Consider the following 25,817-nt stretch of genomic DNA (forward strand, 5'->3'; position numbering starts at 1 on the left):
GAGGGGGCGGGGAGGGGCAGCGGCAGGAGCGGCGCGCCGAGAGCGGCGAGGCGGCGGGTGTGAGCGTGAGCGGTGGCCGCCGTACGGGTCGCTTCGGTGCCGCTGTCCGCTGCGCTGCCTCCGCCCTCGCCGCGCGCCACCGCCTGCGGGACCCTGTGGAGCTCCCAGCGCCCCTCACGGGGCAGAGGAGTCGAGACTAGGGGAGCCGGCGCAGAGGGAGGAGCCGGGTCGGAGCTGCCGAGCCCAAGGCCCCCGGGCGTGGAGGTGGGGGGCTGAGGCCCCCGAGGGGGCCCCGCCGCGATGGGCAACCTGGAGAGCGCCGAGGGGGGCCCGGGCGAGCCGCCTTCAGTCTCGCTGCTGCCGCCGCCCGGCAAGATGCCGATGCCTGAGCCCTGTGAACTGGAAGAGAGGTTCGCCCTGGTGCTGGTGAGAGCTGAGCCCAGTCCCTTCCCCCTCTTACCGTCTCCGAGGTCCCAGCGCCCAGGGTAGGACTTTGCCCGGGTTCCCCCATCCGGCCCACCCCTTAAGGGGGGCGCTTCCGACAGACTCAGTGCCTTCTTGGCAACCTCTGAGCAGCCGCTGGCCGCCCGACAGCCCCGTCGGGGACCTCTCGACCGCGGCCTCAACCGCTGGACGCTTCGGAGGAGGGGTCCTCAGCCTGGGACCTCCCCAGGATCCGCGCTTCTCCCTCCTCCCAGTCCCCTTCTCTGCAACCCTCTCACTTCTCCCCACTTCCCCGACAGCCTTCCCGGGTCCCTGGAATTCTCACTTCTAAGTCTCTGGCTGGTGCGGGGGAATTCAGAAACTTGGGGCCGGCCCCTTCCTCAGCTTAAGTCAGGGTTCTCGGACTGGGGAGACTGCCTCTCGTTAACATGGAGGCTTCCCAGGGAGTGGGTCCCACTTCTAGCCTAGACCAGATGTTTGGGGAGAGCGGTGGGGGGGACGGAGAGGGGGCTGGGAGCTCTTGAAGGGGGTGGAATAAAGAGTGATGCCATTCTACTTATTTTCAGAATGGCCTGCAGGCATCCTGCAAAGTTATAGTGGATTTGCCTAAAAGGCTGAACATGTGGATAAGCCATTTCACCAGTGTATTTTTCCAATTGAAACAATACACAAACTATCCCGCCTCCCTTTTTTTCTCCTTCTTTTTATGTTAAGCCCTGGTGGCTGGTTTGTGTTCTTTGCCTGTGCTTCTTTTTAGGCTTTATGTAGGTTCCCCAAAGACCTGTGTAGATGAATTTTAAGCTGACTTTGGGAATCTCCTTTGGTGTGGGAATTGGACATTGATGTCAATGGCCCTGTGGATAGAGAGGATCTGAGCTGGTATCACTGAGATGGAGCCAGAAAATATGTTGGAGGTAAAAATGAAGTTTTGGAGAAAGAAAGTGAACTAGGTGACAGAACATTTGCTAGGAGAGGTAAACCTTTGAGAAACTTGAGGAAATAGTTCCCAGTTCCTCAAAGAACTCTCTAAAGGGGTTAATGCTGCTGTTATTGTTGGTATGGCCTGAAGGGCCGACTTTGCCTTTGCCCATGAGGAGGGAATAGTTGTGGACTTAGCAGCCTGATTGGATTACATCTGCCTTGGAATAGGGAGATTAGATCTGTTGGCATCAGTGGGACTGTCTAGAGATCCTGGCCTCTCCGATGGTGGAGAGCCTGACATTAGCCCACTGGCACCACAGCCAGCTTAGAGGCATTCCAAGGGGAAGTGGTGTTACTGGCACCTCTCGGCCCATCAGGTGTGCAGAGGGCCAGAGGGATCTGGGCCACACATCCTGTGGCCCTCTGCATTTCCCCCAGCCTCCTCAAGGGGTTGGGTGAGTCAGTGATTACTAATATGCTGTGGCCAACTCAGAGGCTGAGGAGGAGAGATTGAGATTTGGTGCCCTTGAGAACAAGAGCTCAACTGTTGGGAGAACGAGTGGGAGGGAATCTGTACTCCAGTGGGGGTGTGAACCCCCCCCCTCCCCCCCCCCCCCCCCCCCCCCCAGTGAGCTGACAGGAGGCAGTTACAGAAATTGGAGAGAAAGGGATGGTTTGAGGTGGACTGGGTGGGGAGCTGCCTTAGATAGGGGCTGCCAGGCTACCTGCCAGGTTGTAAGAGCTCTGAACCAGAGTCAGTCATGTCCTCACTGGAGCTTGGTTGACAAGTTTGTTTAGTTAGTTGGCAAATTGATGGCTTAATATCTACAAAATGCACATGGTGTCTTGATTACTAACCAGAGCACCCAAAGAGCACAGGTCAAGCCAGAGACAGGACCACCCACTTGCAAGTTATACTATCTGTATAAAGTTTTGATTTGTTTCGTCTTGGCTTTTGTTTTGGTCTTGTTTCTGTGTGCCTGAGCTGCTGCTGTTGGGGGGTTGGGACAGGGCAGGCCAGGGCTAGTTAGCTGTCTTATGGGAGGAGGGGATTTTACCTCACTTTTCCAACACAGGAAAATCATGCTTTCTTGGGAATTTGAGTTCTTCTCTGGGGATACTTAGAGAACTCTCTTTCCTCTGCTTCTGAAACATGCCCTTTTTTACTATCCTTCTTTCTACTATCCTACTGTTTGGGAACAGTACTGGCTGTTGGATACTTGAACCTAGAGCAAACTCAGGTGTATTTCTTGAATAGTCAGGAGAAGCATATTGTAGTAGAAAAAGCAAGGGCTGTCTTAGTAACTGTCTTAACCTCTCTGAGCCTCATTTGTAAATTTTATAGATTTCCTTATCTAGAAAATGGGGTAATAATCTCTGTCCTGGTAGGTTTATGAGAATTAGATGAACCATGTATATAAGGCCCTTGGTACCCAGTAGGTACTCAATATAGATTAGCTTTTTTTTCTTGATTGTGAGTCAGACAAGTTGCTGCTTTCTTACTTTTTTCTTCCCCAGATTGTTAGCATCACTATGATTGATTTGGTTTATGAAAAAGCTATTTGGGAGTTTGTTGAAGTGTCTTGGTTAAGCGTATGGATGGATTTTCAAATCAAAGTAGGCTGAAATACTGGCCTCTCCACAGTCTCTAGTTAGAAAAGTGTTTGGACTTAAGCAAGTTGCTGAATATCTTTGAGTCCCAGTTTCTTATAAATGGAGATAATAAGAGTAATTGCCACATGAAGTTGCTTTGTGCATATAATGAAACGGGAAGTCAAGTACTTAGATAGCAGAGTCTGGCATCTACTATATGCTCAGTAAGTGGTAGCTTTTAAATTTGTAGCTCCCAGCAGTGACTCAGATCTGAGATCACTGGTATTCCCAAAAAGGATTTTAAGTTTAGAAATCTGATGAAACCAATTACCCTGTTCTGTGTAGCTAGACTCAGGATATGCCTTCTGCTGTCAGATGGAGGGCTTCCCCCTATTCCATTGTATCTGTGGAAACTACCCCCTGAAAAGAACACTGGCTGGGAAAGTTGTATCATTGTGAGTCAAGACCACAGGCTCCCAGCTTTCTGGTGTAGACACATGATCTGACCCACAGCCTGTCAGCCGAGGTTGGAGAGCTCAAGGTCTGAGGCCATGAGGTGATTTGTTCAGGACATTGATGGCAAGAGTCCTAACCCAGCCCAGTGCCCTAATGCAAGGCTTCCCTACTGCTATGCTGGGATACTAATTCCCTTATCCCTGGGGGCAGCTGAGGTCCCTGATTGGTCACCTCTGATTGGGATTAGTTCTACCATTTATCCCATGTGCTGTACAAATAGTATTATTTTCTAGGTGTGCCCTAATATGAAAAATGGTTGTGAGTCTGTGTTATGCTGTTTCTTTGGGTTCCTTCCTTACCCACCCTGTCTGAGCAGCAGCTCCTATTGAGTACTGACAAGTTTAGGGATGCTGCAGCTATTGGAGCTTCTCTATTAATACCAGAATGAGAACCTATCTCTGGTCTGATAAAGCCATAGTCTGTGTTTTGGTCCCAACTAGATTACTACCCAAGCTCAGTTTCGCACAAATTAGTATTCTGGCCAGTACTGGCCTTTGCTTAGATAGAGACGGGAGGCAGAGGACTTTAAGAGCTTTGGAAGGATAGCCGTCTGCCCTTGTGTTTGTACCCTCATTTTTCTCTTTGCTGACTTATTACAAACTTGAAACAGAGTCCAAAGGTTCTGACGCCAGAAAAAACCCTGGATATCCCTTAGGAGGCTCTCAGGGCCTAAGGGTGGGGTTGTATGACAGAGCCTGTCCCTACCATGGGTCCTCCTCTCACATTTCCCTGGTGATGACTGATGGCTTGGGGTTTTGCTGTGGAGCTAAGCTAAGCTGGGTGCTAGTTTTCTAAGAGGCTTTGAGGGCCTCCTTTGACACAGAAAGGGGCTGGGAAAAACTTGGACTAAATATCAAGTTCCAAATGGCCATGGTGGAAATTTTTTTCCCAGCCCTGGGGATTGTGGTGAATTAGTTCGGGCTGGAATAGGACATGGGGGAGGGAAAGGACCCTTGACAGCAGCTGGTCAGAGGAACCCCTTGCTCAGAGACCCCACTGAGAAGACCTTAGGAGCCTCATTCCCTTGACCTTCCCATATGACCCTGCCTTAGACTGGGAGAAGTGTGTGGGGTGGGGGCATAGGACTGACAGAGTGGACTTCTTGTCATTTGGGAATGTTTTCTTTGCTCAGAGGGAGTTTCAGCTTTTTTTCTTTTTTCTCTTAAAGTAGTACTCATTCCCTGAGAAAAGTATGGGTGAGTTAGAAAGGAGAAAAGATTAGAGATTTATATTGAAGAAAAACATCCACATTTTCTCTAGTTCCTTTACCAAATGGAGCCAATGCGTTTTAAAACTTTTCATATTTTTCTCTGCATAAGGTTTTGTACAGTGTTGTAATATTGCTATGTATATATTTTTAATCCAGTCTGGGGTGTTGTTTTGTTTGTTTGTTTTGGGGGGGGTTGGCTTTGTTATTTCACTAGTTTTCCCAAGCTAGTCATTGTAAACATTTTTAAATGCTTGTACAGTGGTGCCTCAAGTGAATGTACCATTGTGTACTTAACTGTTCTATTGTTGGACATTTAAGTTGTTTGCTTCTGTTTGCCATCATAAACAATGCTGTGATGAACATCTTGGTGTACAAAACCTTTTCAATATTTAGAGTTTTCCTTACGATAGAAATCCAAAACTGAACTCGCTAGGTGGTAGGATATAAAATTTTTCAGGTTCTAAATACACATTGCCAAATGTTTTTTAGAAAGGGAGTAATGCATGTGAGTATCCTCAAAGGGAGGGAGGAAGATTGAGAAAAGCTTCTTTTCTCCTGATTATGACAATAATACATGTTTGTTAAGCAAATTTAGAAGTTAAAAACATAACAAGTATAAACTGTGTAGAAAAGAATAAAGAAAAGAATTAAGGGGCACCTGAGTGGCTCAGTCGGTTAAGCGTCCAACTTCGGCTCAGGTCATGATCTCACAGTCTGAGTTCGTGCCCTGCGACGGGCTCTGTGCTGACAGCTCAGAGCCTGGAGCCTGCTTCAGATTCTGTGTCTCCCTCTCTCTCTGCCCCTCCCCCACTCACACTCTGTCTCTGTCTCTCAAAAATGAATAAATGTTAAAAAAAATTTTTTTTAATAAAAAAAATTAAAATCACCTGTAATCTCACCGTCTACTATTAACATTGTGATGTACTTATATATATTTTAACAATTGGGATTATACTATGAAAATTGTTTTGTAAACTGATTTTTATTTTACTGTCTTAGGCATTTTCTCCTTTGTTTAAACATTCTTTAGTATTAATAATTTCATGGCTGGATAGTGTTCCATAGTACAGTACTTTCTTACTGCTTTATCTTATATTTCGCTTTTTTGCCACTATAAATAACACTGTGAAGACTATCCTGTGCATAAATTTTTGTGTGCATCTCTGATTATTTAGGATAAATTGCTAGAAGTGTAATTATTGGGTCAAAGGGAATATGCTTTTTAAGGTCCTTTGAGAAATATGCTTCTAAAAAAGTTGTACTGGTTAGCTTTTCACTGATAGCGTGCATCTCTCCCTTTCTTTGTAAGCTAAACATTACTGGATGTTTAATATTTTTAAAACTTTGCCAATTTCATTCATGAGAAATGCTGTCTTGTTTTACTTTGCATTTTTCTTTCAACATTTCGTCATAAGTGTTTTGGCCATCTTTTTGTGACCTTTGCTCTCTGTTGGGGATTTATTACATATACATATTTCTATGTAATAAATGTATACATTTCCACATTTTCATTATATAACTTTTTCACATATGAAAGAGCATATTATGTAAGATTAAAATAATAAAAAAAAACAGACACTGGTGTATCTACTGTGGAGTTCTTGGAATTGCTTCCTGTCCCTTAATTTCTTCTCCCTGCTATTTTATCTGGGACGAAGAAACCCTTAGCTTGGGACTTGTTGGGCCTGGTACAAGTCTGCAGCTGGGACAGTCCAGGTGGCAGGCACACCAGTGTTTCAGAGCTCTGTCTGTGGGGAAACAGCCGCTACAGCTGGTGAGAACAGGAACTGGTCATGGTGGAAATAGCTAATCTTCAGTGAAGTGAAAAAAGGAGCCAAGGTGGAAAGGAAATGAGACCACAGATCCTCCCCTGCCCCTGAGGTCGCCTGGGAAGGCTGGTTGGAGCCAGGGCCCTGGTTCTGTGGTCAAGACCAGAGTTCCGCCCCAGAACTGACTGCGGCGGGCCCCGGGGACAGCAGCACTGGCTGCCTGAAGTCAGTGTGTTAACTGGTCTGCCAGGCTGGTCACCTCCTTTCTGGGGAAGCATTTTTCCCAAGTCTGAGCTGAGCTGAAGCAGTGCCAGGGAAAGGCCGGGGGTTCATTCCAGTTCGGAAATGCACTTCAGAGAAGAGGAAGGACCTTTTCCTTTGAAGATAAGAGAGGGTGCTGTCTCCACACAGCCCTCCCACCCCCAGCTCTTTGCTGGGTACTTTAGGGCTCCCCCTTTGGATAGCACCAGTTGGGAATTTAAGGGGTTTTTGTCATCCATGAAGAAGTGTGTTGCAGAATAGAGATGAGATGAACAGCTAGAATTCCTGGGTTCCCAGTTCCAGTCTCTCTTTTGCCTCCCTCAGCAAAGCCACATCTTTGTATGTTGTTTTCCTTCCACAAGGGAGAATGAATCACCCAAGAAAGATGTGGAGCTGTCAAGCTGCCTCTCTGTCCTTGAGATACTCTGGTTTTCTTTCCCTCCCACCCTGCTCTCTAGTCTTTTTATCTTTCAGAATCCTCCTCTTTCCAGATTCTCTCACCTTTTCTGTCTTTCATCCCCTCGCAACAAAGTTGTGGGTTGGGAGTTTCTGTGTGGGGTAGGAGAGGAACTGGATAGGGGTTTTTGGAAGTACCTTTCCCCTCACCCCCAGATTTACCAATTTGCATATTTCTCTCAGTTTATGAAGTACTCTGAGATCCTTAATGTGTTGCAAATAATGTTCAGCACCACAAAGGGCTGGCAGAATTATTTACATGATGAATTTTGCCAGTAGAGGAAGGGTTTAGGCTGTTCACAATGTGATGGCTCAGTTCTTGTCCTTATCTCTTCCTCCTATCCCCTCCTCATCTCTTACCACCTTCCCACCCCCATCCAGAGTTGGGCTGGTAGCCTTGCCTCTGGTTCCCTAGAAGCATTAACAGAGCTGGTATACTCTTTTTTCCCTACTTGCTCATCGACCCAAGTCTAGACTAGAGAATGCCATACCCTCCTCCAGTCGCCCAGTGCTTCTTGAAGTAGGAGCTAGGGATGAGCCTTGTGTTTGGTACCTCAGGAGATGGTTATCTTGTTTTAAGAACTGCTTACCTGAGGCTCAGAGTAGAGTTAGTTTCTGCTCAGTTTTTACAGGCTTCCTAGCTGGGAGCTGGGAAACCAATCCCTAGATCTTCCCAAGTGTTTCTCATGAAACTTTTTATTTTTTTTTTTTTAACGTTTATTTATTTTTGAGACAGAGAGAGACACAGCATGAATGGGGGAGGGGCAGAGAGAGAGGGAACCACAGAATCGGAAGCAGGCTCCAGGCTCAGAGCCATCAGCCCAGAGCCCGACGCCGGGCTCGAACTCGCGGACCGCGAGATCGTGACCTGAGCCGAAGTCGGCCGCTTAACCGACTGAGCCACCCAGGCGCCCCTCATGAAACTTTTTAAAAAGCATCTATTCTGGGTGGAAGTAGCTGGTTTGAGACTTTTGCTGGCTCTTGCTGATTATTGGAAAGGAAGAGCATCAGTTTTGGAATCAGAAAACTTTTTGTTTTTCAAGTTTTTATTTAAATTCCAGTCACTTAACATACGGTGTGGAGTCAGAAGACATAGGTTCGGATCCCACTTTATTTATTTTTTAAATATTTATTTTGAGAGAGAGGGAGTGCACTTGCATGCATGCAGAGTTGGGGAGAGCAGAGAGAGAGAGACAGAGAGAATCCCAAGCAGTCAGCACTATCGGCACAGAGCCTGACTCTGGGCTCGATCCCATGAACTGTGAGATCATGACCTGAGCCAAGATCAAGAGTTGGATGCTTAACCAACTGAGTCACCCAGGCACTCCTCTGATCCTACTTTATAGCTTTTTTCCCTCAGCTGAATGACCTGAAGCTGAAAGCCTATAACATTTCTGAGCAAATTTCATTCTTTATGAAATGGGTAATGATTATACCTATCTTACAGGGTTCGATGGATATTTACAGTAGAAAACATAGTAAAAATACGTTGTAACCTGTAACGGTTCTACCAGGAAATGTTTGTGTCATATACATTGCCCACTACACCGACTTCTGTTCCCAATAAATAAAAGTGGTCGTCAAGTGTGGGAGGTGTGATCCCAGAAGGGAGTTTTTGGAAACAAGTGGGGATATTTTGGTTATCACACTAACTGGGTGGTGCTATTGGCACTTAGTGCCTGAGGGTCAGGGATGGTAACTATCCTACAGTGTTTGGGTCAGTCAAGCACAGTAAAGAATGATCCTGTCCACATGCTGATAGCACCCCCACTGAGAATCCTCATCTACTAATCTGTACCTCCATTGCCTTGTGTCTCAGTTGGGGATGAAGCTTCAGGTGCAGCAAAAGTGAAGGCACAACCATAGTTTTTGGTACTTTCTTGATTTTCCCTGTTATGGCCTCAGGCAAGAGGTGGACTTCTTTTGTGACTTCTGTCTTTAGGTTTAAGGCCTGATTCCCTGATGCCCTCTGTGCTTTGGGCCCTACCCTAAAACTTACCAAGGAGCAGTGTGGGGTATGCATACTCCACTGCTGACCTTTACCCACCCCAGATAGCTCCTTAAGCCAGGGTAAAAATTTTTTTGGGGTGGGAATATGTATGAGAGATCTTTCAGCAATGCTTCTGAATCTTTTGGGTAACAGGCCCTGTTTCGAATCTGATTAGACGTGTGACCCCTGGTTCTCCCTGCCCTAATGCATATGTGCACACACAATATTTTGGGGGGTTAAAGCTTATTCTTGGATCTGCTTAGGAATCTCTGGCTTTGAGCCTAGAGTAATGGGAAGGTAGAGCTGAGCGAGTACAAGATACAAGTACTCTTGGTGTTTTGTAAGGAGTTATCAGGTCAGATGAAATGATGTCTCTTGGTGGTGGTTCCAAACAAGAGAGCTTGATCAAGCTTGGCTGACTCCCATTCAGAGGGAGATATTCTGGCCCCTGGACATTTTGACTTAATTTTGATTAAGGACACTGTGTGGTGGGGTCTGCCCTTTTGAGCTACACCCTCAACCTCCAGGAACATCTAGGTAGGGATGACAGGATGTACTTTGATAAACCAGGGGAACCAGTGGCATCCTTGCAGGGAGACCCAAAGGTTAGCTCATATCCTGTGTTTGGAGGTAGTGCCATGTAGGCCTAAATTCTCTGGGAATATCCAGGCAGTCGGCTTCCCAGGGTGTGCCTGAGAGGGAACTGTGAACAACCAGTCTCTAGCAGTTAAATCCTCTTGCTTTCTACCTTACAACAGCTATTGTTACTGCTACTACTAAAAGACTTAAATGACCTGTATGTTTTTTGGCTGCTTGGAATATTTCATAGTAAAATCTTTGAAGAAAAATTCAGATCTTTTAGGGGCCTTATTATGAAAAAAAGTTGTTTTTTTTTTAAGACAACATTAAAAACATTTTCTTCTGGGTAGAGTCTCCCATCTCATCCTTATAGGAATAGATCAGTTTCTGGTTTCCACCAGATGCCTCAATTTAACTTGCATAGGTTAAGGAAAGAGAATTAACATTTGTTGGGTATATGCCACATGTTTTACATGTGTTATGTCAGTTAACTTGTCAACAACTCTGTGGGGCATTTATTTCACTTCTATTTTACAGGTGATGAAACCAAGGCTCAGAGCGGTTAACTAACCTGGAGAAGGTCTCTACTTAAATGTCATTTACTTAGAGAGGCCTTCAGCAAAAAATTTTTAGTTAGTTTTTTTTTTTTTTGTTCATGTTGAAAGGACTGCTAGAAATACAACTTTTTAAAAATGCTTAATCTTTGATTGTATACATTGATTTGTTTAATGCATAGAAACATGTCTGGAAGGGTACAAATAGAGCTAAGAAGAGTGGTTATCTCTGGGATGGAAGGAGGGAACCATATTGGAAGGAACAGGAAAGTCGAAGGGAATTTAATTTACCTTTATCTACAGTGTTTACATTTTTTACAAGGAGAATGTACTTATGTGTTACTTATGTAATTAAAAGTTCAAGGAAAGGAAAAAAATTCTTAATCTCACTAGAAGTCGAGAAAATGAACATTTAAAATATACACTTTTTATGCTAATCATCTAGCGAAATTTTAGAGATTGATAATGTCTGTGGTTGTCTTTAATAGTACAATAATACACTATTAATGGTAGGGTAACTTAGTAGAGGCATTTTAGAGGGCATTTTATAGTGTCTATCAATTTCAAATGTGCATACCCTTTAACCAGGCCATCTTCTAGGAAACCATCCTACAGAACTGTTTACACATGTACATGAAGGTACATGTAAAGAATCCTCAGGGCTGCATTTTTAACAGTAAAAAAACTGGGAACAACCCAATGGTCTATTTTGTGGTCAAATCTGTTTCTCTTCCATTCACCTAGTTACTTAAGGCAAATGCTGGGAGTCATCCTTAATTTTTTCCTTCTCCCTTTCCCATACCCTATCAGCAAGCCCTGCTGATTCCCTTTCTAAAAATATGGCTCAGATCTACCCATTCTCTCTATCTCCACTGCCACTGCCTCAGTCCAAGCAATATCAGCTCTTACTTGTATCATATCCAACCACTGGCCTCCCAACTTCCCCTATTGCCCCTTTCTCCATCCCCCTATTCATTCTTCATAAAGCAGCCAAATTTAAAGTCTAAATCACATAGCATCTTTCCCCTGCCTAAAACCTTTAATGGCTTCCTTTTGTACAATAGAAAAAAAGCAAACTTCTGGCATTGGCCCTTAAGATTTGTACATTGTTTGGTCCTGATGACCTCTTTGACCTCACTCACCCTCCTGTTTACCAAGCTCCATGTTAGCCTTCTTTCATTTCAGTACAAGCTCCTTTCTGTCTCAGGGCCTTTGCACAAGCTGTTTCCTCTTCTGGAATGCCTCTGGATCTCCAAATGACTTGATCCAGTGTATACTTCAGGTCTCAGTTAAAAAACAAAAATACCGCCTATTAAAAAAAAAAAGCCACCTCTCAGAGAGGCTTCCTTCACTTATTATTCTCTAACTTAGCATCTTACTAATTTTTTGTATTGTTTTTTTATTTTTATTTTTATTTTTTTTTTGTTTTTTTATTTTTAAATTATTTGTTGATTACTTTTTATTATCTGTCTCCTGAGCCTGTTGACTCCATCAGGGTGGAGACTTTATGTATGCTTATCACTGTACAGCCAAATAACTGGCCCTGGGTAGGCACTCAGTAAATGGCTGTGGCTGATGGGAATCTCCAAGCTGTGTGTGTTTGTGTGTAAATATAATCATCTAAAAGAGTAATTAAAAGAAGACTGTGTATAATGCTTTATAAGTCACATATGTTTATATGTAAACATATAGAAAAAAGGCCTGGAAGAGTCAACACCAAACTGTCAATTGTGGTGACCCTTGGAGGGGAATGGATAGAGTTGGAGGCTGAACAGTGACTTATTTTTTATTCTGTAAGCTTTTGATTTGATTGAAAAAAAATTTTTTTTTATAATATGTACTTGTGCATTTATTCCTCCTCTGAGGCAAAAGGGGGAAAAATAGGGGAGGAGTACTCAACTTTTATTGCAAAGTAGAAAGCTCCTCCTTCTTATTCTCTGCACAAAGGCAAAAGAAGAGTGTAAGAGAAAGGACACCAGTGGGGTCAGCAACTGGCCGCACCCCATTCCCTGCCCTGTGCTGAGCTGGCGCTAGTTTTTAGAGTAGAAAGAATCCAGGAGATGCTCTTCTGCCCTGAGGCTGTATTTTAAATTCTTTAATGCCATCATGATCTTGGTCCCTAGATGTAGCCAGCTTGTGTATTTTTAGCCTCTTTTATGTCTAGGGCAGTGAAATCTGCAGCTCCAGCCTTAGCAGAGCTGTAGCAGGTGAAATCAGCAAAGAGAATAAATGTGAGCCCTGGACTTCACTGCAGCTAAGTTTCTCAAAGTCAAGTCAGTTTAACAGCCCTGACCCCCAGGGAAGCCACATTCTCTAGATTCTTGTCTCCCAGGAATACAGATAGCTAATCATTTTCATAGCTAACATTTCCTGAGTGCTGATGGGGTGCCAGGCACGGTGCAAAGCTCTCCACACATCATCTCATTTAGTCATCACAATTGTATGAAATAGTTATTATTATCTCCATTTTATAGATGAGGAAGCTGAGGACCAGGGAGGCTCACTTAGGATCACACAGTAAGTGATAAAGTCAGGATTTGAATCCAAGCAGTCTGACTCCAAGCCCATGTTCTAAACTATGGTTTTCTTCTCTTTCCAGAGTCAGCCCCTTGTCCTCAGTGCTGCTTTGGAGGGGATTGTGTAGATTAAGGCAGAATATAAGGGAAATTCCAGAACAAGTTTTCCTCTGCTAAGAGGTGTGGTGGGAAGATTTGGACTTGGGAATCAGCTAGACTTATCCCACCAGGACATGGGCTATTCAAGTGTTGGGTTTTGGTTTTCGTTTTTGGGGGGATTTTTGCTTAGTTTTTTACTATGTGCCAGCGATATCATTGGGTATACGCTGGTGGTGAAAAAACAAGTATCACCTCTGCCTTCGTGGAATTTAGAGGGAAAGACAGATACTAAGCAAATAAATATTTAATTGCAAATTATGATAATGTGCTTAGAGGCAAAGAACAAGTCGTTAGGAGAGTGCATAACAAATACTCCCCCTAAATGAAGGCCAAAAAATAACGTTGGAAGTTTAGGAGAGATTTTCTGCTTTCATTTCATTTTTCTGCCTTTCTTGACTTATTAAGAAAATGTGTCTTAGGTGCCTGCTATAAACATAGCACTTTCCTGAGTAGTTCAGAGAATTCCAAAGAAATAGAAGACAATGATCACTATCCAAGTTGGAGAGACAAAATATATACTTAAAACTGTACTTTGAATAAGTGTCATCAGATTGTCTACAAGACTCTTTGTGTACCTCAGTTGTCTTATCCATAACATGTGCATCTGGTCACATGCATTTGTTTTTTTTTTTGTTTGTTTTTTTTTGTTTTTTTTAATTTATTTTTGGGACAGAGAGAGACAGAGCATGAACGGGGGAGGGGCAGAGAGAGAGGGAGACACAGAATCGGAAACAGGCTCCAGGCTCCGAGCCATCAGCCCAGAGCCTGACGCGGGGCTCGAACTCACGGACCGCGAGATCGTGACCTGGCTGAAGTCGGACGCTTAACCGACTGCGCCACCCAGGCGCCCCTGGTCACATGCATTTGTGACGGCCAAATGAGATCGTGAGGTGATGGGGTCACACAGTTACAAGTACAGAAGGATTGGAAAGTTAGGGAAGGATCGGTGTGGCAGAGGATTGCTAACCAGGCAGTACTCTAAGAAGGACAGGGACTTCCAGTCAGGTCAAAAGGTGACAGGTGTGGATCAGGAGTTAGGAGGCTGTTCTAGGCCAGAGCAGATGGGAGGAGATTAAAGAGATTAAAGAGGAAGAACGAGCTAGCCATGTGAGGGGCAGCCAGGAGCTCTGCTGCTGGGACAGAGGAGCCTAATTACAGACAGAGGCTGAGCTTGGATCAGGATGGATGATGGGCAGTTCACAGAGTTTTGTCGGAAGAGTCCCTGATTGGTGGAAAAGGCTGTGGAGGCCTTCTTGCCTAGGCTTTCAGTGGGGAATAGAGATTAGTTGGTAAGTGGTTCATAGCCATTCATGGGTTTGCTCTTTAAACTGAACGATTGAAATATAGGAGAAATGAATGGTGATTCAGTCCTTATAGGTTACAAAATCAGAATAATTTCATGTAAGTATCACTGGATAGAGGATGATCCATATGTTACCCCTGAACTGCAGAAGTCCAAAAATTTAGAAGATTCCATTTCTAGTCACCAGGTTTTGGGCATTCTTTCCTTTGCCAAATCTCTCTTACCTTCTTTTAGTATGAAATCTTATCTTGCACTTAATAATTTATATTATTAACAATGTCCTGTTCACAGTAAGTGCTCAATAAATGTAGCTCATTGTATAGTAACAGTATCTAGTGTTTGTGAGCCGCTTTCTACCTCCTAGTGTTTTCTTGCACACTATTGGGGTGGAAAGTAGAAGGATGGTACCATACCCTCTTCCAGCTAGTCATCCAGGCCAGATGCCTGAGAGTCACTCTAGGCTACTGTTCCTCTCACCTTCTCTCCATATGTACTGCCAGGCCATAGCTGGTCCTCATCAGTTACCTGGTCTGTTGTAACAGATTCCTTAGTGGTCTCTCAACCCCAGTCTTGCAGACCTACCTGCCCTGGCCCCTCACATAGCCATATGTAAAGACCTCGGGGAAGGGTTTTCTAGGAAGAGAGAACAATCTGTGCAAAACCAGAGAGTGGGAAACAGTTATGCACAGTTGAGGACCTGCAGGAACATCAGATTGGTTTACAAGAATGCTGGAGAGAGGTGAGCAGGGCCTAGGTCACGGGGGACCTTGTCAGCCTTGGTAAGGAGTTTGGATATCAATTGTAGAGGGAGTGACCTGATCTGCTTTATAATGTTAAGAGTTCACTATGGCTGTTGTGTGGAGAGTCCCGGAATCTGGCTCCCCTCTGGGCAGCGTGGTGGCCTGAGTGATACCAGGCTCCTCACTTGACTTTGCCCAGCAGAGTGATCATGCCCTCTGTCCTTTCAGGTTTGACTGGTGCCCAGTCCTCACTCCTATACCCGCCCTCAGGCCAGAAAGGGCAGTGCCTGTGCTAAGCTGGCCTCAGTGTTTGGCGTGCCTGCCAGTGGCCTGAGCCTATAATTTGGCGGGTTGGCTGGTTACAAAAATAAAAAGTGCGACCTATAACTAAAGCTGAGTGGATTCAGTAAAGAGGGAGCTTTTAATTTGCAGAGGTCCTGGGCTGTATTTAAGTGGAGGAGAAATGTGTCTCCTCCCTAGGAGCTGCTCCATTTTCTCCCTTTAGTACCTGCTCTGGGGAGGGTTGGGGTTTGGGGTTCTGGGGGGTGAGCTGTGCAAAACTTTAGGGGGATATTTGGAAGGGATGTAAGGGTCCAACAACAGGTTTGATGGGGCTTCCTGCAAAGTCAGTATTATTCAGTCTTCTTATGTAGCCCACTGGGATAGAAGTAGAGTTTTTAAATGATTTATTTGTTCATTCATTCATTCATTCAGTCAGTCAGTCAGTCATTCAACAAAGTTTATTGAGTGCTCTGTATCTTAGACACTAGGGATACCATAGTAAATGAAAGAGACAAACTTGCCTGGCAGAGTTCATGCTGTTGGGGTGAACAATAAACAAATGTATAGGTATGCAGTGTAATGTTAGGTAGCGGTAAGTGCCATGGAGAAAAAGAAGGTAAGAAGAGTTATAGGGGCAATATTTTAGATAAGATGGCAAGACACTTTTGGGGGATGAGGTGTAAGAGAAAGTGAAGGACTACTTTCTGTAGACTCTGGATCCCAGCTCCTGAGGGAGTGTGTCTCAAGAAGGGGGCTCCCTCTGGCAGCACAGCGAGTCTGGACAAGGGTCAGATTAGCATTCATCTGGAGGCACAGCTGGTTCCTAGCCCCAGGTGGGTCCCTGTCAGAGCCTGTGGTTGTCTCTTTCCCCAATCCACTTGTCAGAGCGGTTCGCAGGGCTGGGCAGGGTCTTCACTGATTGTAAATAGTTACTTGTCTTTCAAGGGCTCCTCAGGCCTGATTCTCAAGATTTCCTCAAGTCATTCTGTGTGTTCTTAGCCAATGGAAGAATAAGAAATCTGACCTAGGAAACTGCAGGAAGTTCAGGGATTCCTTTTGCCTGCTCAGCCAGGCCTTTTGCAAGAGCTTTTGGGCTCAATGAATCTGGATTTGAACCCTGGTTCTGCCAGTTATTATCTCTGTGACCTTGGGCCAGGGCCTTAACTTCCTTGAGCCTTAGTTTCTTTATATAATCAGGATAATAATACTTAACTTCTAGGGATTTTGTGAGGATTAAATAACATACGTAAAGGATCCAGGGCAGTGTCTGGGATACTGGGTGCTTAATAAATTTTAAGTAGAAATATTCTAAGACCACTAACCTCATAAAGTAAGGGATTTAGTATTAAGGAGCCCAATAAGAATATTCAAGAAGTATGAATTATTGTTGATGGGTAGGGATTGGTTTTATGTACCTCAAGTGGTAAAATCACTGAACTGCCCACCACACGGTAGCCACCTTGCTTTACCACTTGATGACGTTGGCCTTGTCATGACCTATCCAAAGGCCTTAGGATCTCTAGGAACTGGCATAGCCCTTGACCTGCCCTTTAGCACATTTCATTTCTTATACAGCCATGGAAGGATCAGACTTTAAGAGCCTTCTGGACTGGGGCATTTAGCAAGGCCAGAACAGTTAGCATAAGCCTGCCCAGGTCCAGACATGTGCTCCTGGGACAGTACTGAACCCTGGAGTGGTAGGGGCCACTCTTATGTGGGTTCATTTGTAGATTGGAGATCACATACTCCCCTCCCCTCAGTGGCAGCCTTAGAGTGAGGCCCATACAATGTTCTAGAATGGATGGATGAGAGCTAACTGGGGAAGAGTGTCTTTGTTTAAACCTTCTGTGTCCAGAATATGCTTGAGCCCCTTACTTTGGACAGGCTTCTCGTTTGTGGTTGTGGTTATTTTGTTTTTACTCACTGCTCAGCGGAATCAGCATCACACAAGCACTCATTATCCTCAGGCCCTGGCAGTCAGGGCACTTGGTGAATCCCTTGTAAAGTGCTCACGTCTGCAGATTATTTTCCAATGCATCTGGCATGAGTTCCAGAATGATGGTCCAATAGCAGCTATTACTCGCTCCCTTTGGGTTGGCTAATTACTGCTGGCATCATGGGTGACTAAGGAAGTAAGAATCTGTGCTTTTATGGGACAACTGGTCCTGGTGAGCTCCCAAGGCATTTACTTGTCATTTCCCCAGAATATTCTTGTTAAAAGTTTTGAGCATAAGCTCAGGAGGTGTGAGGGGTAGCCAGCTAGACAGTGTCTAGTGGCATTTGGCTTCTCCATTGATTCTTTCCAAGAATCGTAAAGAAATCATCTAGGACCTGTTGCTGCAGATGCCCAGGGAAATATCAAGATGGTGTCATAACATTATAAAAATACTACCAGCTGCTTCCGATTGTCTTGGAAGCAAGAGGGCAGGCAGCTTAGTCCATCCTTATTCTGTGGCAAGGCAGGCAAAGATTCCCGTCAGTGCTCTGGAGGGCCTCTGAGGCTGTGAACTGAGAATGGTTAAGGTGTCATCTTCCCTGCCTGGAGAGGGGAGAAGGACACAATGCTAGCCCTCAGAGATTTGCTGAGTGCAGCCTAGCCTTCATTCACTCAGTAAGCATTTATTGAGCACTTAAAATTATGTTAAGTGTTAAGAAAAGTAAAGATGACTAAGACCATGTCTGCCCCCAGGAGTTCAGTCTAGAGGGGGAGACAAACACACTAAACATATAATTGCAGTATACGGCTTGGGAAGTGCAATGGTATAGATAATGCAGGAGCATCTGGGGAGCACAGAGGAGAGGTGGGGCTCAGGGAGTGCTGCCTGTGGGAGGAAATCTATGCTGGCTAAAGGGATAATTAGGAGTTGGAGAGAAGTGTAGGAGAGAAAGCATTCTAGGTAGAGGAGACAGCATGAACAGAGGCAGCAGAGTGAGGCAGAGCAGATAGGTTGAGAATCCTCATGCAGCCACTTGAAGTCATTGAATTGTAAGGTGTCAGGCAGAGTGGTGGGAAAGAAGACAAGAGTCGTAAGGAGGTTTTGAATGCTGTGCGGAAGGGACTATACTTCCTACTTTTTGTACAGAGTGGCATGGTCAGATTTTGAGTTGTGGGTAGGTCAGTCTGGCAGCCATGGGTGGGAATCAGAATTGGAGGTGGGCCGCCGAGTGGGAGGCCTTGGTAGTGGAGTGATGGCAGTGGGATTCTGAACCAGGGCTGGTATGTGTGATGGAGACCGTGGGACAGACTCGATAGATAGTTACCAAAATTAAATTTGGGGGACTTGGGGTGCCTGGGTGGCTCAGTTGGTTGAGTGTCTGACTCTTGATTTGGGCCCAGGTCATGATCTTAGGGTTGTGGGATCAAGCCCCAGGTCAGGCTCTGTGCTGGGCATGGTGCCTGCTTGAGATTCTCTCCCTCCCTCTCTCCCTACCCACCCCCCCACAAATTGAGGGGACTTGACAATTGATTAGATTTGACATTGGGAAGATGGAGATGAGGGACAAGGGAGGAATTCAGGATGACACCGGGTTTCTAGCTTGCTAGGTTAGCTAGATGGAGGTTCCACTGGTTAAGAACATAGGAGAGAAAATAACATAGAAGGAAAAGTGATAAGGCCAGTGTGAGACACATGAAGTTGAAGAGCCTGTGGAAGTCCAGGTAGAATGTCTAATGGACTGTTGGATATTTAAAGCTGAAACTCAAAGGAGAAGTCTAGGATGGAAATAAGTATTTGACAGTCATCTGTGTCTACTGGTCAAGTAAAATTGGGCCTGAAACATTTTCATGCCTTTCTCTGTATCCCCACAGACAGCACAGCCCTTTAAGTGACTGGGAGGGACAACAACTAGGACGTATTCACTATCACAAGGAGAGGACAGACTCGCTAGGAAGAGTGGTTAGTTGAAGGGGCCAAAAATAGAGATTTGTGGTAGAAATCAGACCTCAGGTTTGCACACTACAGGTTTAACCTGAAGAAGTCAGGAGACAATGGGGAAGTGATTTGAGATAAGGTGGAACACTAAAGTCAGCTTAGCAAAATCTCCAGAAAGTTAGAGGACTTGTTCCAGATCACTCAGCAGGGTGCCTTAGTCAGTGACGCATTTGTGTCTCCCTGAATTCTGGTCCCAGCTTTCCTGTGAATCCCCTGGGTGACCGATGGTGTCTCGGTCTTATCTTTCAAAGGGGAGTGTGTGCAACTGCTTTAACCTAGAGAATTAAGAAACGTATAAATAGATATATTAACCTATACTGTTCCACTCTATATAGTCTCACTTTTATGTATTTAAAAAAATTGTTTTAAATTTATTTTTTAATGTTTATTAATTTTTGAGAGATAGAGAGATGGACAGAACACAAGCAGGGGAGGGGCAGAGAGAGAGAGGGAGACACAGAATCTGAAGCAGGCTCCAGGCTCCAAGCTGTCAGTCAGCACAGAGCCCGATGCGGGTCTCGAACCCACAAGCCATGAGATCATGACCTGAGCCGAAATTGGATACTCAACTGACTGAGCACCCCGGTGCCCCCCACTTTTATGTATTATAAAGCTATGAAATTGTATTTTGAATGGGTGCTTAGAAGTTAACTCCTGGAGCTGCTCATCCCAGTTACTGTTTACAGAGCTCTTCTCCCGTGCCAGGCACCATGCAAAATCCTTTTCATTTATTCATTCATCCCTTCATTTAATTCTTATAAGAAGTAGATACTATAATCTACATTTTATAGGTGAAGAAACTTAGGTTCAAAGAAATTTAATAACTTTTCCACTGTCTCATAAAAAGTACCAGGATTCCATCTAGGTCATCCCCGATTTCAAAGTCCACGCTGTTATCTGTAGCACTCTGAGTGTTTATTTATATTTTAAATGTTCATGTATATATTCAGAGAGGGGGAAAGGGGCAGAGAGAGAGAGGGAGAGAGATCCCAAGCAGGCTCTGTGCTGCCAGGGTAGATAGAGCCCGATGCGGAGCTTGATCCCACGAACCGTGAGGTCGTGACCTGAGCTGAAACCGAGCCACCCAGGTGCTCCAATAGCACTCTGAATGTTTTAAATGCCATTCATATATGAGGGAACTGTCACCACGTGATATCCAAGAAGGCAGTTCCCTTGTCTCTTTGCGCTGTGTGGTCTCCTTACTCTGAGACAGAAGTCTTGAACTTTAGGCGTCTGGCACACGTACCTTGTTTAGCTGGTTTTACCCCAGTCACGCTGGCCAGGGAAGCAGTGTTTAATAATCAACCAAAGCCAGTCAGACAAATCCAGGTGGACCTTCCCAAGTTAGAATGGAGATTTATATTTATTCATTTTTTTGGTAAAGAGATGGCAAGACATGGTAGAAAAAAGCCATCCTGGCAAAAGTTATGTTGGAGGCCACATATCTGGATTGGAATCTGAGTTTTGCCATGTTCTGTGTGATCTTCAGCCAGTTGGTTTCAGCTTCTTAATTCTCTCACCAATTAAACAGGCATAACATTTACCTCCAGTGGTTATTGAAGGCGGTAAGGGAGATTATGTGAGAAAAGTGCCTGGCATGCAAGAGGTGCTCAGTAACATTCCCCTCCCCATTTGTGGCCCTGAGTGAATATGGCAGTTAGGATGCCAGACATCGCAAGAAGCAGAGAAGATTCAGGATCTCTTTGGGTCATGGGGTGGGAACTCTCAGAAGGCTTCTGAGAGATGTTGTGTTTTGTTTTTGTGTGTGTGTGTGTGTGTGTGTGTGTGTGTGTGTGTGTGTGTGTGTTTTCCTAGCTGGACAGTCAAATGAGATGTAAAAAATCTGGGGCACTCAAAGGTGTAATTGGGGTGTGGGCACCTACGGCACCTCTGTCAAGCTCTGGCCTTAAAGGCATTAGGGGGACAATGTTGGGAAGACAGCTTCCATCAAGAGCATACCGGAGTCGTTATTGTTCCTCCCCAACGAAGCACTGAGGACAGACCCCCATTTGAGAGCAATTGAGAAAGCAAGGAGAGACAGAAGACTTGTAGTGCCTCTCCCCAGCTCATAGGACTTGTGACAGATGTGTGCCCTTGTTGGGCCTCAGTTTATCCTTCCATAAAGCAGGAGTCATGCCCCTCCCACATACAGTCTGGAAGTAGGAAGGAATTCATTAAGTTTTATGGTTTGGTAATAAGCTCCTGGATTTAAAATGAGACTCCTGGAAAGCCGGAGCCGGGTCCGTCGCCAGTGTACTGGGTGAGATGGAGTGCTGCCCCCAGCTGGCCTCCGCTGTCCACATGGGTGGCCCACCGTACCTATTAAACTTGTTCTGGGTGCCAGACATTTTTGTTTAGGAAAAGCGTGTTCAAAGCAAAGTCCATGCCCTCATGGAGCTTACAATGTAGTTTGGGAAATAACACAGAATGTGAAAGGTGAATAACAATATGAGAGAGAAGTGATTTTTCCATGACATCTTGCAGTTGAAGGATCTAGTACAGTACCTGGCCTAGGGTAGATGTTTATCAATTGCAATTTCCCCTTTCTTTGTAAATATGTAGGAGTTATCACAAAGGAACACATGTCTTCCAGTTGGCACAGGGTGTGATAACATAGAGGACACTAGAGTTGTTGAAGGTGTAACTGAATATGATTGTCAATAGGAGGTGAAGGGCAAAAAACCTCAAGGAAGTTCAGATGAAGGAGTGTGAAATCTGGGTGGTTTAGGGGAGGTTCCATGAGGAAGGTTGATTGTATTGATCCTGAAGGATGCATACAATTTGAAAAGGCACAGAGAAGGGCTAATGTAATTCATTGTCTCATTGTGTAAGGTTACAAACTCAGGCTTTGGAGTCAGACCTGGGTCCAGATCCCAGCCCCACCACATACTTGCTCTGTGAACTGGGGCAAGTTCCACAGCCCTTCCAAGCCTTTGCTAACTCGCCTATAAAACGGGAATAATGCAGGGTGCCTGGGTGGCTCATTTGGTTGAGGGTTGACTCTTGGTTTTGGCTCAGGTCATGATTTCATGTTTCGTGAGTCTGCATCGGGCTCCGTGCTGACAGTGTGGAGCCTGCTTGGGATTCCCCCCCCCCCCCCGCCCCTCTCTCTCTCTCTCTCTCTCTCTCTCTCTCTCTCTCACTTGCTCTCTGCCCCTCCCCTGCTCGCTCTCCTCTCAAAATATTTTTTTTTAATGGGAAAAATGCTAGTCCCAACTTCATAGAGTTGAGTGAGGTAATTCATATATAGTTCTTACCACAGTTCTGTGAATAAATGTTAGCTTTTGTCATTGTTACTGTTTTCATTTTAATAGTAGTATCATTATTATCCTATTCATAGCCACCTACTTACCTTAGCTCCTAAGACCCTTTATGTTCTGGCTGTTCCCTGCCTACTGTAATTTCCTCCTATACACCATCATTTCATTATGGCAAATCACTTAGGGACTTCTGGACTTTTTATGATGTTTTGTGCTTCCAGGTCATGGAGATGCTGTTTCCTTGCCTAGAATATCACCATCTTCCCCTCTTTCATTGCCTTTTCCTGAGTCCTTCCTGCTTGATGTTTAAGACTAAATCCTATAGGATCTCTTCCAGGAAACCTTCCTTGGTCACTCTCTCCAGTTAGATGTTGCCTCCCTGGGCTCCTACAGCCCATGTGCAGCTTTTCACAGTAGTGCTGCCTACACTCACCCTCGTTTGCTTATCTACCTTGCCCTTTGGGATGTAAACTTCCTGAATATAGGGATCCTGCCCTATTTATTTTTATATTCCCAGCTCCTAGCTTAGTGCTTGGCATATAGTTGTTTTCCAGCTAAATGTTGAATAAAAAACCCAAACAAACCAACCAACAAACAAAAAACGTAACTAGCATTATATGTAACATTTACTATCTAGCTTCTGATTTAAATGCTTTACATATGTTAACTTATTTAATCATCATAGCAACCCTATGAAGTAGATACTATTTTTACCTCCATTTTATAGATGAGGAATCTGCATCTCATAGAGATTAAATAATTCTCTCAAGGCCACATAACTGGTAAGTGGTAGAACCAGGATTCATGCCAGGACAGTGTGGCTCATCATTCGCCGCTTTAACCACGCTCTGAGGTTGTGATAGGATATTTATTGGATGTCCAAGAAAGGGTGAGGAGACATTAGCCATAAATCACAGCTCTATGAATACATTTTTAAAGGCATTAGTAAATGTGTGGAGACACTGTTGGGGTGGTGGTGGGTAACCTTCCCACTTTCACTTATGAAAGATTTGCTAGAAAAGGTGGGATTTCACCTGTTCTTAATAGAAGAAGAGGCTTGGCTGACAGTTTGGAATGATCTCTCTAGGGTGTCATGGAGCAGAACACTTAAATCTAGGAAGAAGAGGAGTATATGTATGGGGAAATTGAAGTTGCCCAGTCTTTATAGAGCACCTACTACAGTGGTAAACAACCTGGTAGTGATCCCTCTGGTGGTGATCCCTGTGCTCAGGAGCCTGTGGTCTAGCAGGCTGTAAGAAGATGAGTCTAATTATAGAGAAAGGCAAGGAAATGACTCAGATTTATGACATGAACTGAAGGACAGAGTTTAAACTCAACATGAGGAGTGGGAGCTTGCTGAGAGACCTGCAGCATATAAAGAAAGTGATTTGTGTTACAGTAGAAGGCAGATTATAGGAGAGAGAACCCGGAAGTAGAAAGGGCAGTAGTGAGAAGTTGGATAATCCCCTCCAAAAATTACCAAGGGCCAAAAAAGAAGTTGGTGGTAGAGAGGTAGTAGCAGGATCAGTTACTTATTAAGCTCCTGCACATGATTCAAAAAAGGAAAAGGCAGGGTGCCTGGGTGGCTCAGTTGGTTAAGCATCGGACTCTTGATGTCGGCTCAGGTCGTGATCTCATGGTCGTGGGATGGGGCCCTGCACTGGGCTTTGCACTGAGTGTGGAACCTGCTTGGAATTCTCTCTCTGGCTCTCCCTTGCTCACTCTCTCCCTCTCTCTCAAAATAAATAAATAAACATTAAAAAAAAAAAAAAAAAAGGAAAAGGCATAATGCCTACCCTCAAGAAATTCATGTTCTAGTTGTGAGTAGAGGAAACACACACATGAAAGACACTATATGGAACACATTTAATTTGTGCTGAGGTCCATGATATCAGTGACCAGGTATTTTCTTTCTTGTTGCTTCACCCATCTGGACTTCATTTCCAAGGTCACGTCATGGTCCAGAGTAGTTGTTGAAGTTCTAACCATTACCTCTGCATTTCAACCAGCTGGAAGCAGAAAGGAGAAAAGAAGAGTATGCTCCCTCCTTTTAATGACAGCTCTCAGAAATCATACACACTACTTCTGCTTATGTCCCACAGGTCACATAGCTATACCTAAATGCAAAGGAAGATGAGAAATATATCAATGCTGGGCTGCCAACTGCTCAACTGAAATTTGGAGATTCATTACTAAGGAACATGAGGAGAAGAAGTTGGGGCATAGCAAGCAGGTCTCTGCCATATCATTTTTCACATATGATTATGCTTTGGAGCTCGGAAGAGGGGCTGATTATTTTAGGCTGGGTGGTCACGGAGCTGATGGACTTTGAGTCACTAAGAGGTAGGGATTCAGGAGATTGGGGAAACATCAGTTACAAGCAACTCCAACTACAAGCAAGAGTGGCTGTTCCAGGAGAGGACAAGGCTGGTCAGAGATGCCAGAGCCAACCCAGGCAGAATCCCACCTCTGAATCTGTTTCTTAGTTTAAGATGTTAAGAGCAGCATGCCAAAGTTCAGGTTTTCTTCTGTGAATGATAAGAAGTGAGAGAAGATATCTTGTTTGAGAAGAGACATGATTTATCTTATGTTGCTGAGAAGTTGAGAAATTTCATCCATGTGCAGGTTGGAGGAGAAGGAGGGCTGAAAGTAGGGATGCTAGCTGGAAGGTTATCCCAGAAGGTCGGGAGTAAACAATAAGGGCCTATCTGATGGTGATAGTGGGAATGGAAGGGAAGGTATGGATGAGAGGCCCTGGGAGGGATGTGCGTTGAGTCTTGGTAAGTAACAGGCTGTGGTCTGGGGAGAGAGAGGAAAATGCCCTTTGTGGGATGTAAGTATTGTGTCCTCTGAGAGGTAGCGCTGCCTATCAGGGCTCCCCAGGCAGGAGGGCAGAATATCATGAGGAGAAGGGGGCACCTTGGCTGTCCACAGGGAGAATGTGAGGCTCTCTGTCTCAAACCTCCTTAGCTTTGGAAATCTAGCTGCCCCCAGCAGAATAGTTTCCATTCTGCGTAACTGGGGCGTGTGTGGGTCTGGCTAACCGCGAGGAGGGGCTGAGGAGCCAGCAGACAGATCAAGTTGCTGTGGCAGTAGCTTTTTAGCTAGGGCCTGGGGGCTCTGTTGGGAAGAGCTAACATGAGTTCCCCTATCTGAGCTTGTGTGCTCCTTGACCAAATAGGCCATAAGGGATGTCCTCAGCTGGCGTCTGGATGCCAGGTTACGTGACATCAGGTGTGAGGCCAACAGTGTGGCAGAGGTGGAATTGGGGATTTGCTGGCTTTCGGGATGTGGCCAACTTCCTTTGCCTTCCAGGGTCGAATCTAAAGGTC

At 44.9% G+C, this 25,817-nt stretch overlaps 1 protein-coding gene across 3 annotated transcripts in view; it reads left to right on the plus strand.

Moving 5' to 3' along the window:
- FMNL3 (formin like 3) overlaps window positions 1-25,817 on the plus strand; it is a 54,123-nt gene continuing 28,306 nt past the window's right edge. For 2 of the 3 annotated variants that reach the window (XM_058742865.1, XM_058742866.1), the window contains exon 1: window positions 1-426. In XM_058742865.1, coding sequence (XP_058598848.1) covers window positions 301-426 — 126 coding nt within the window. In that variant the 5' untranslated portion in view covers window positions 1-300. The remainder of the gene's footprint in view (window positions 427-25,817) is intronic. The other variant, XM_058742864.1, reaches the window with a different exon arrangement.

This window comes from Neofelis nebulosa, chromosome 8 (assembly GCF_028018385.1).
Source record: "Neofelis nebulosa isolate mNeoNeb1 chromosome 8, mNeoNeb1.pri, whole genome shotgun sequence".
Classification (NCBI taxonomy): Eukaryota; Metazoa; Chordata; class Mammalia; order Carnivora; family Felidae; genus Neofelis; species Neofelis nebulosa.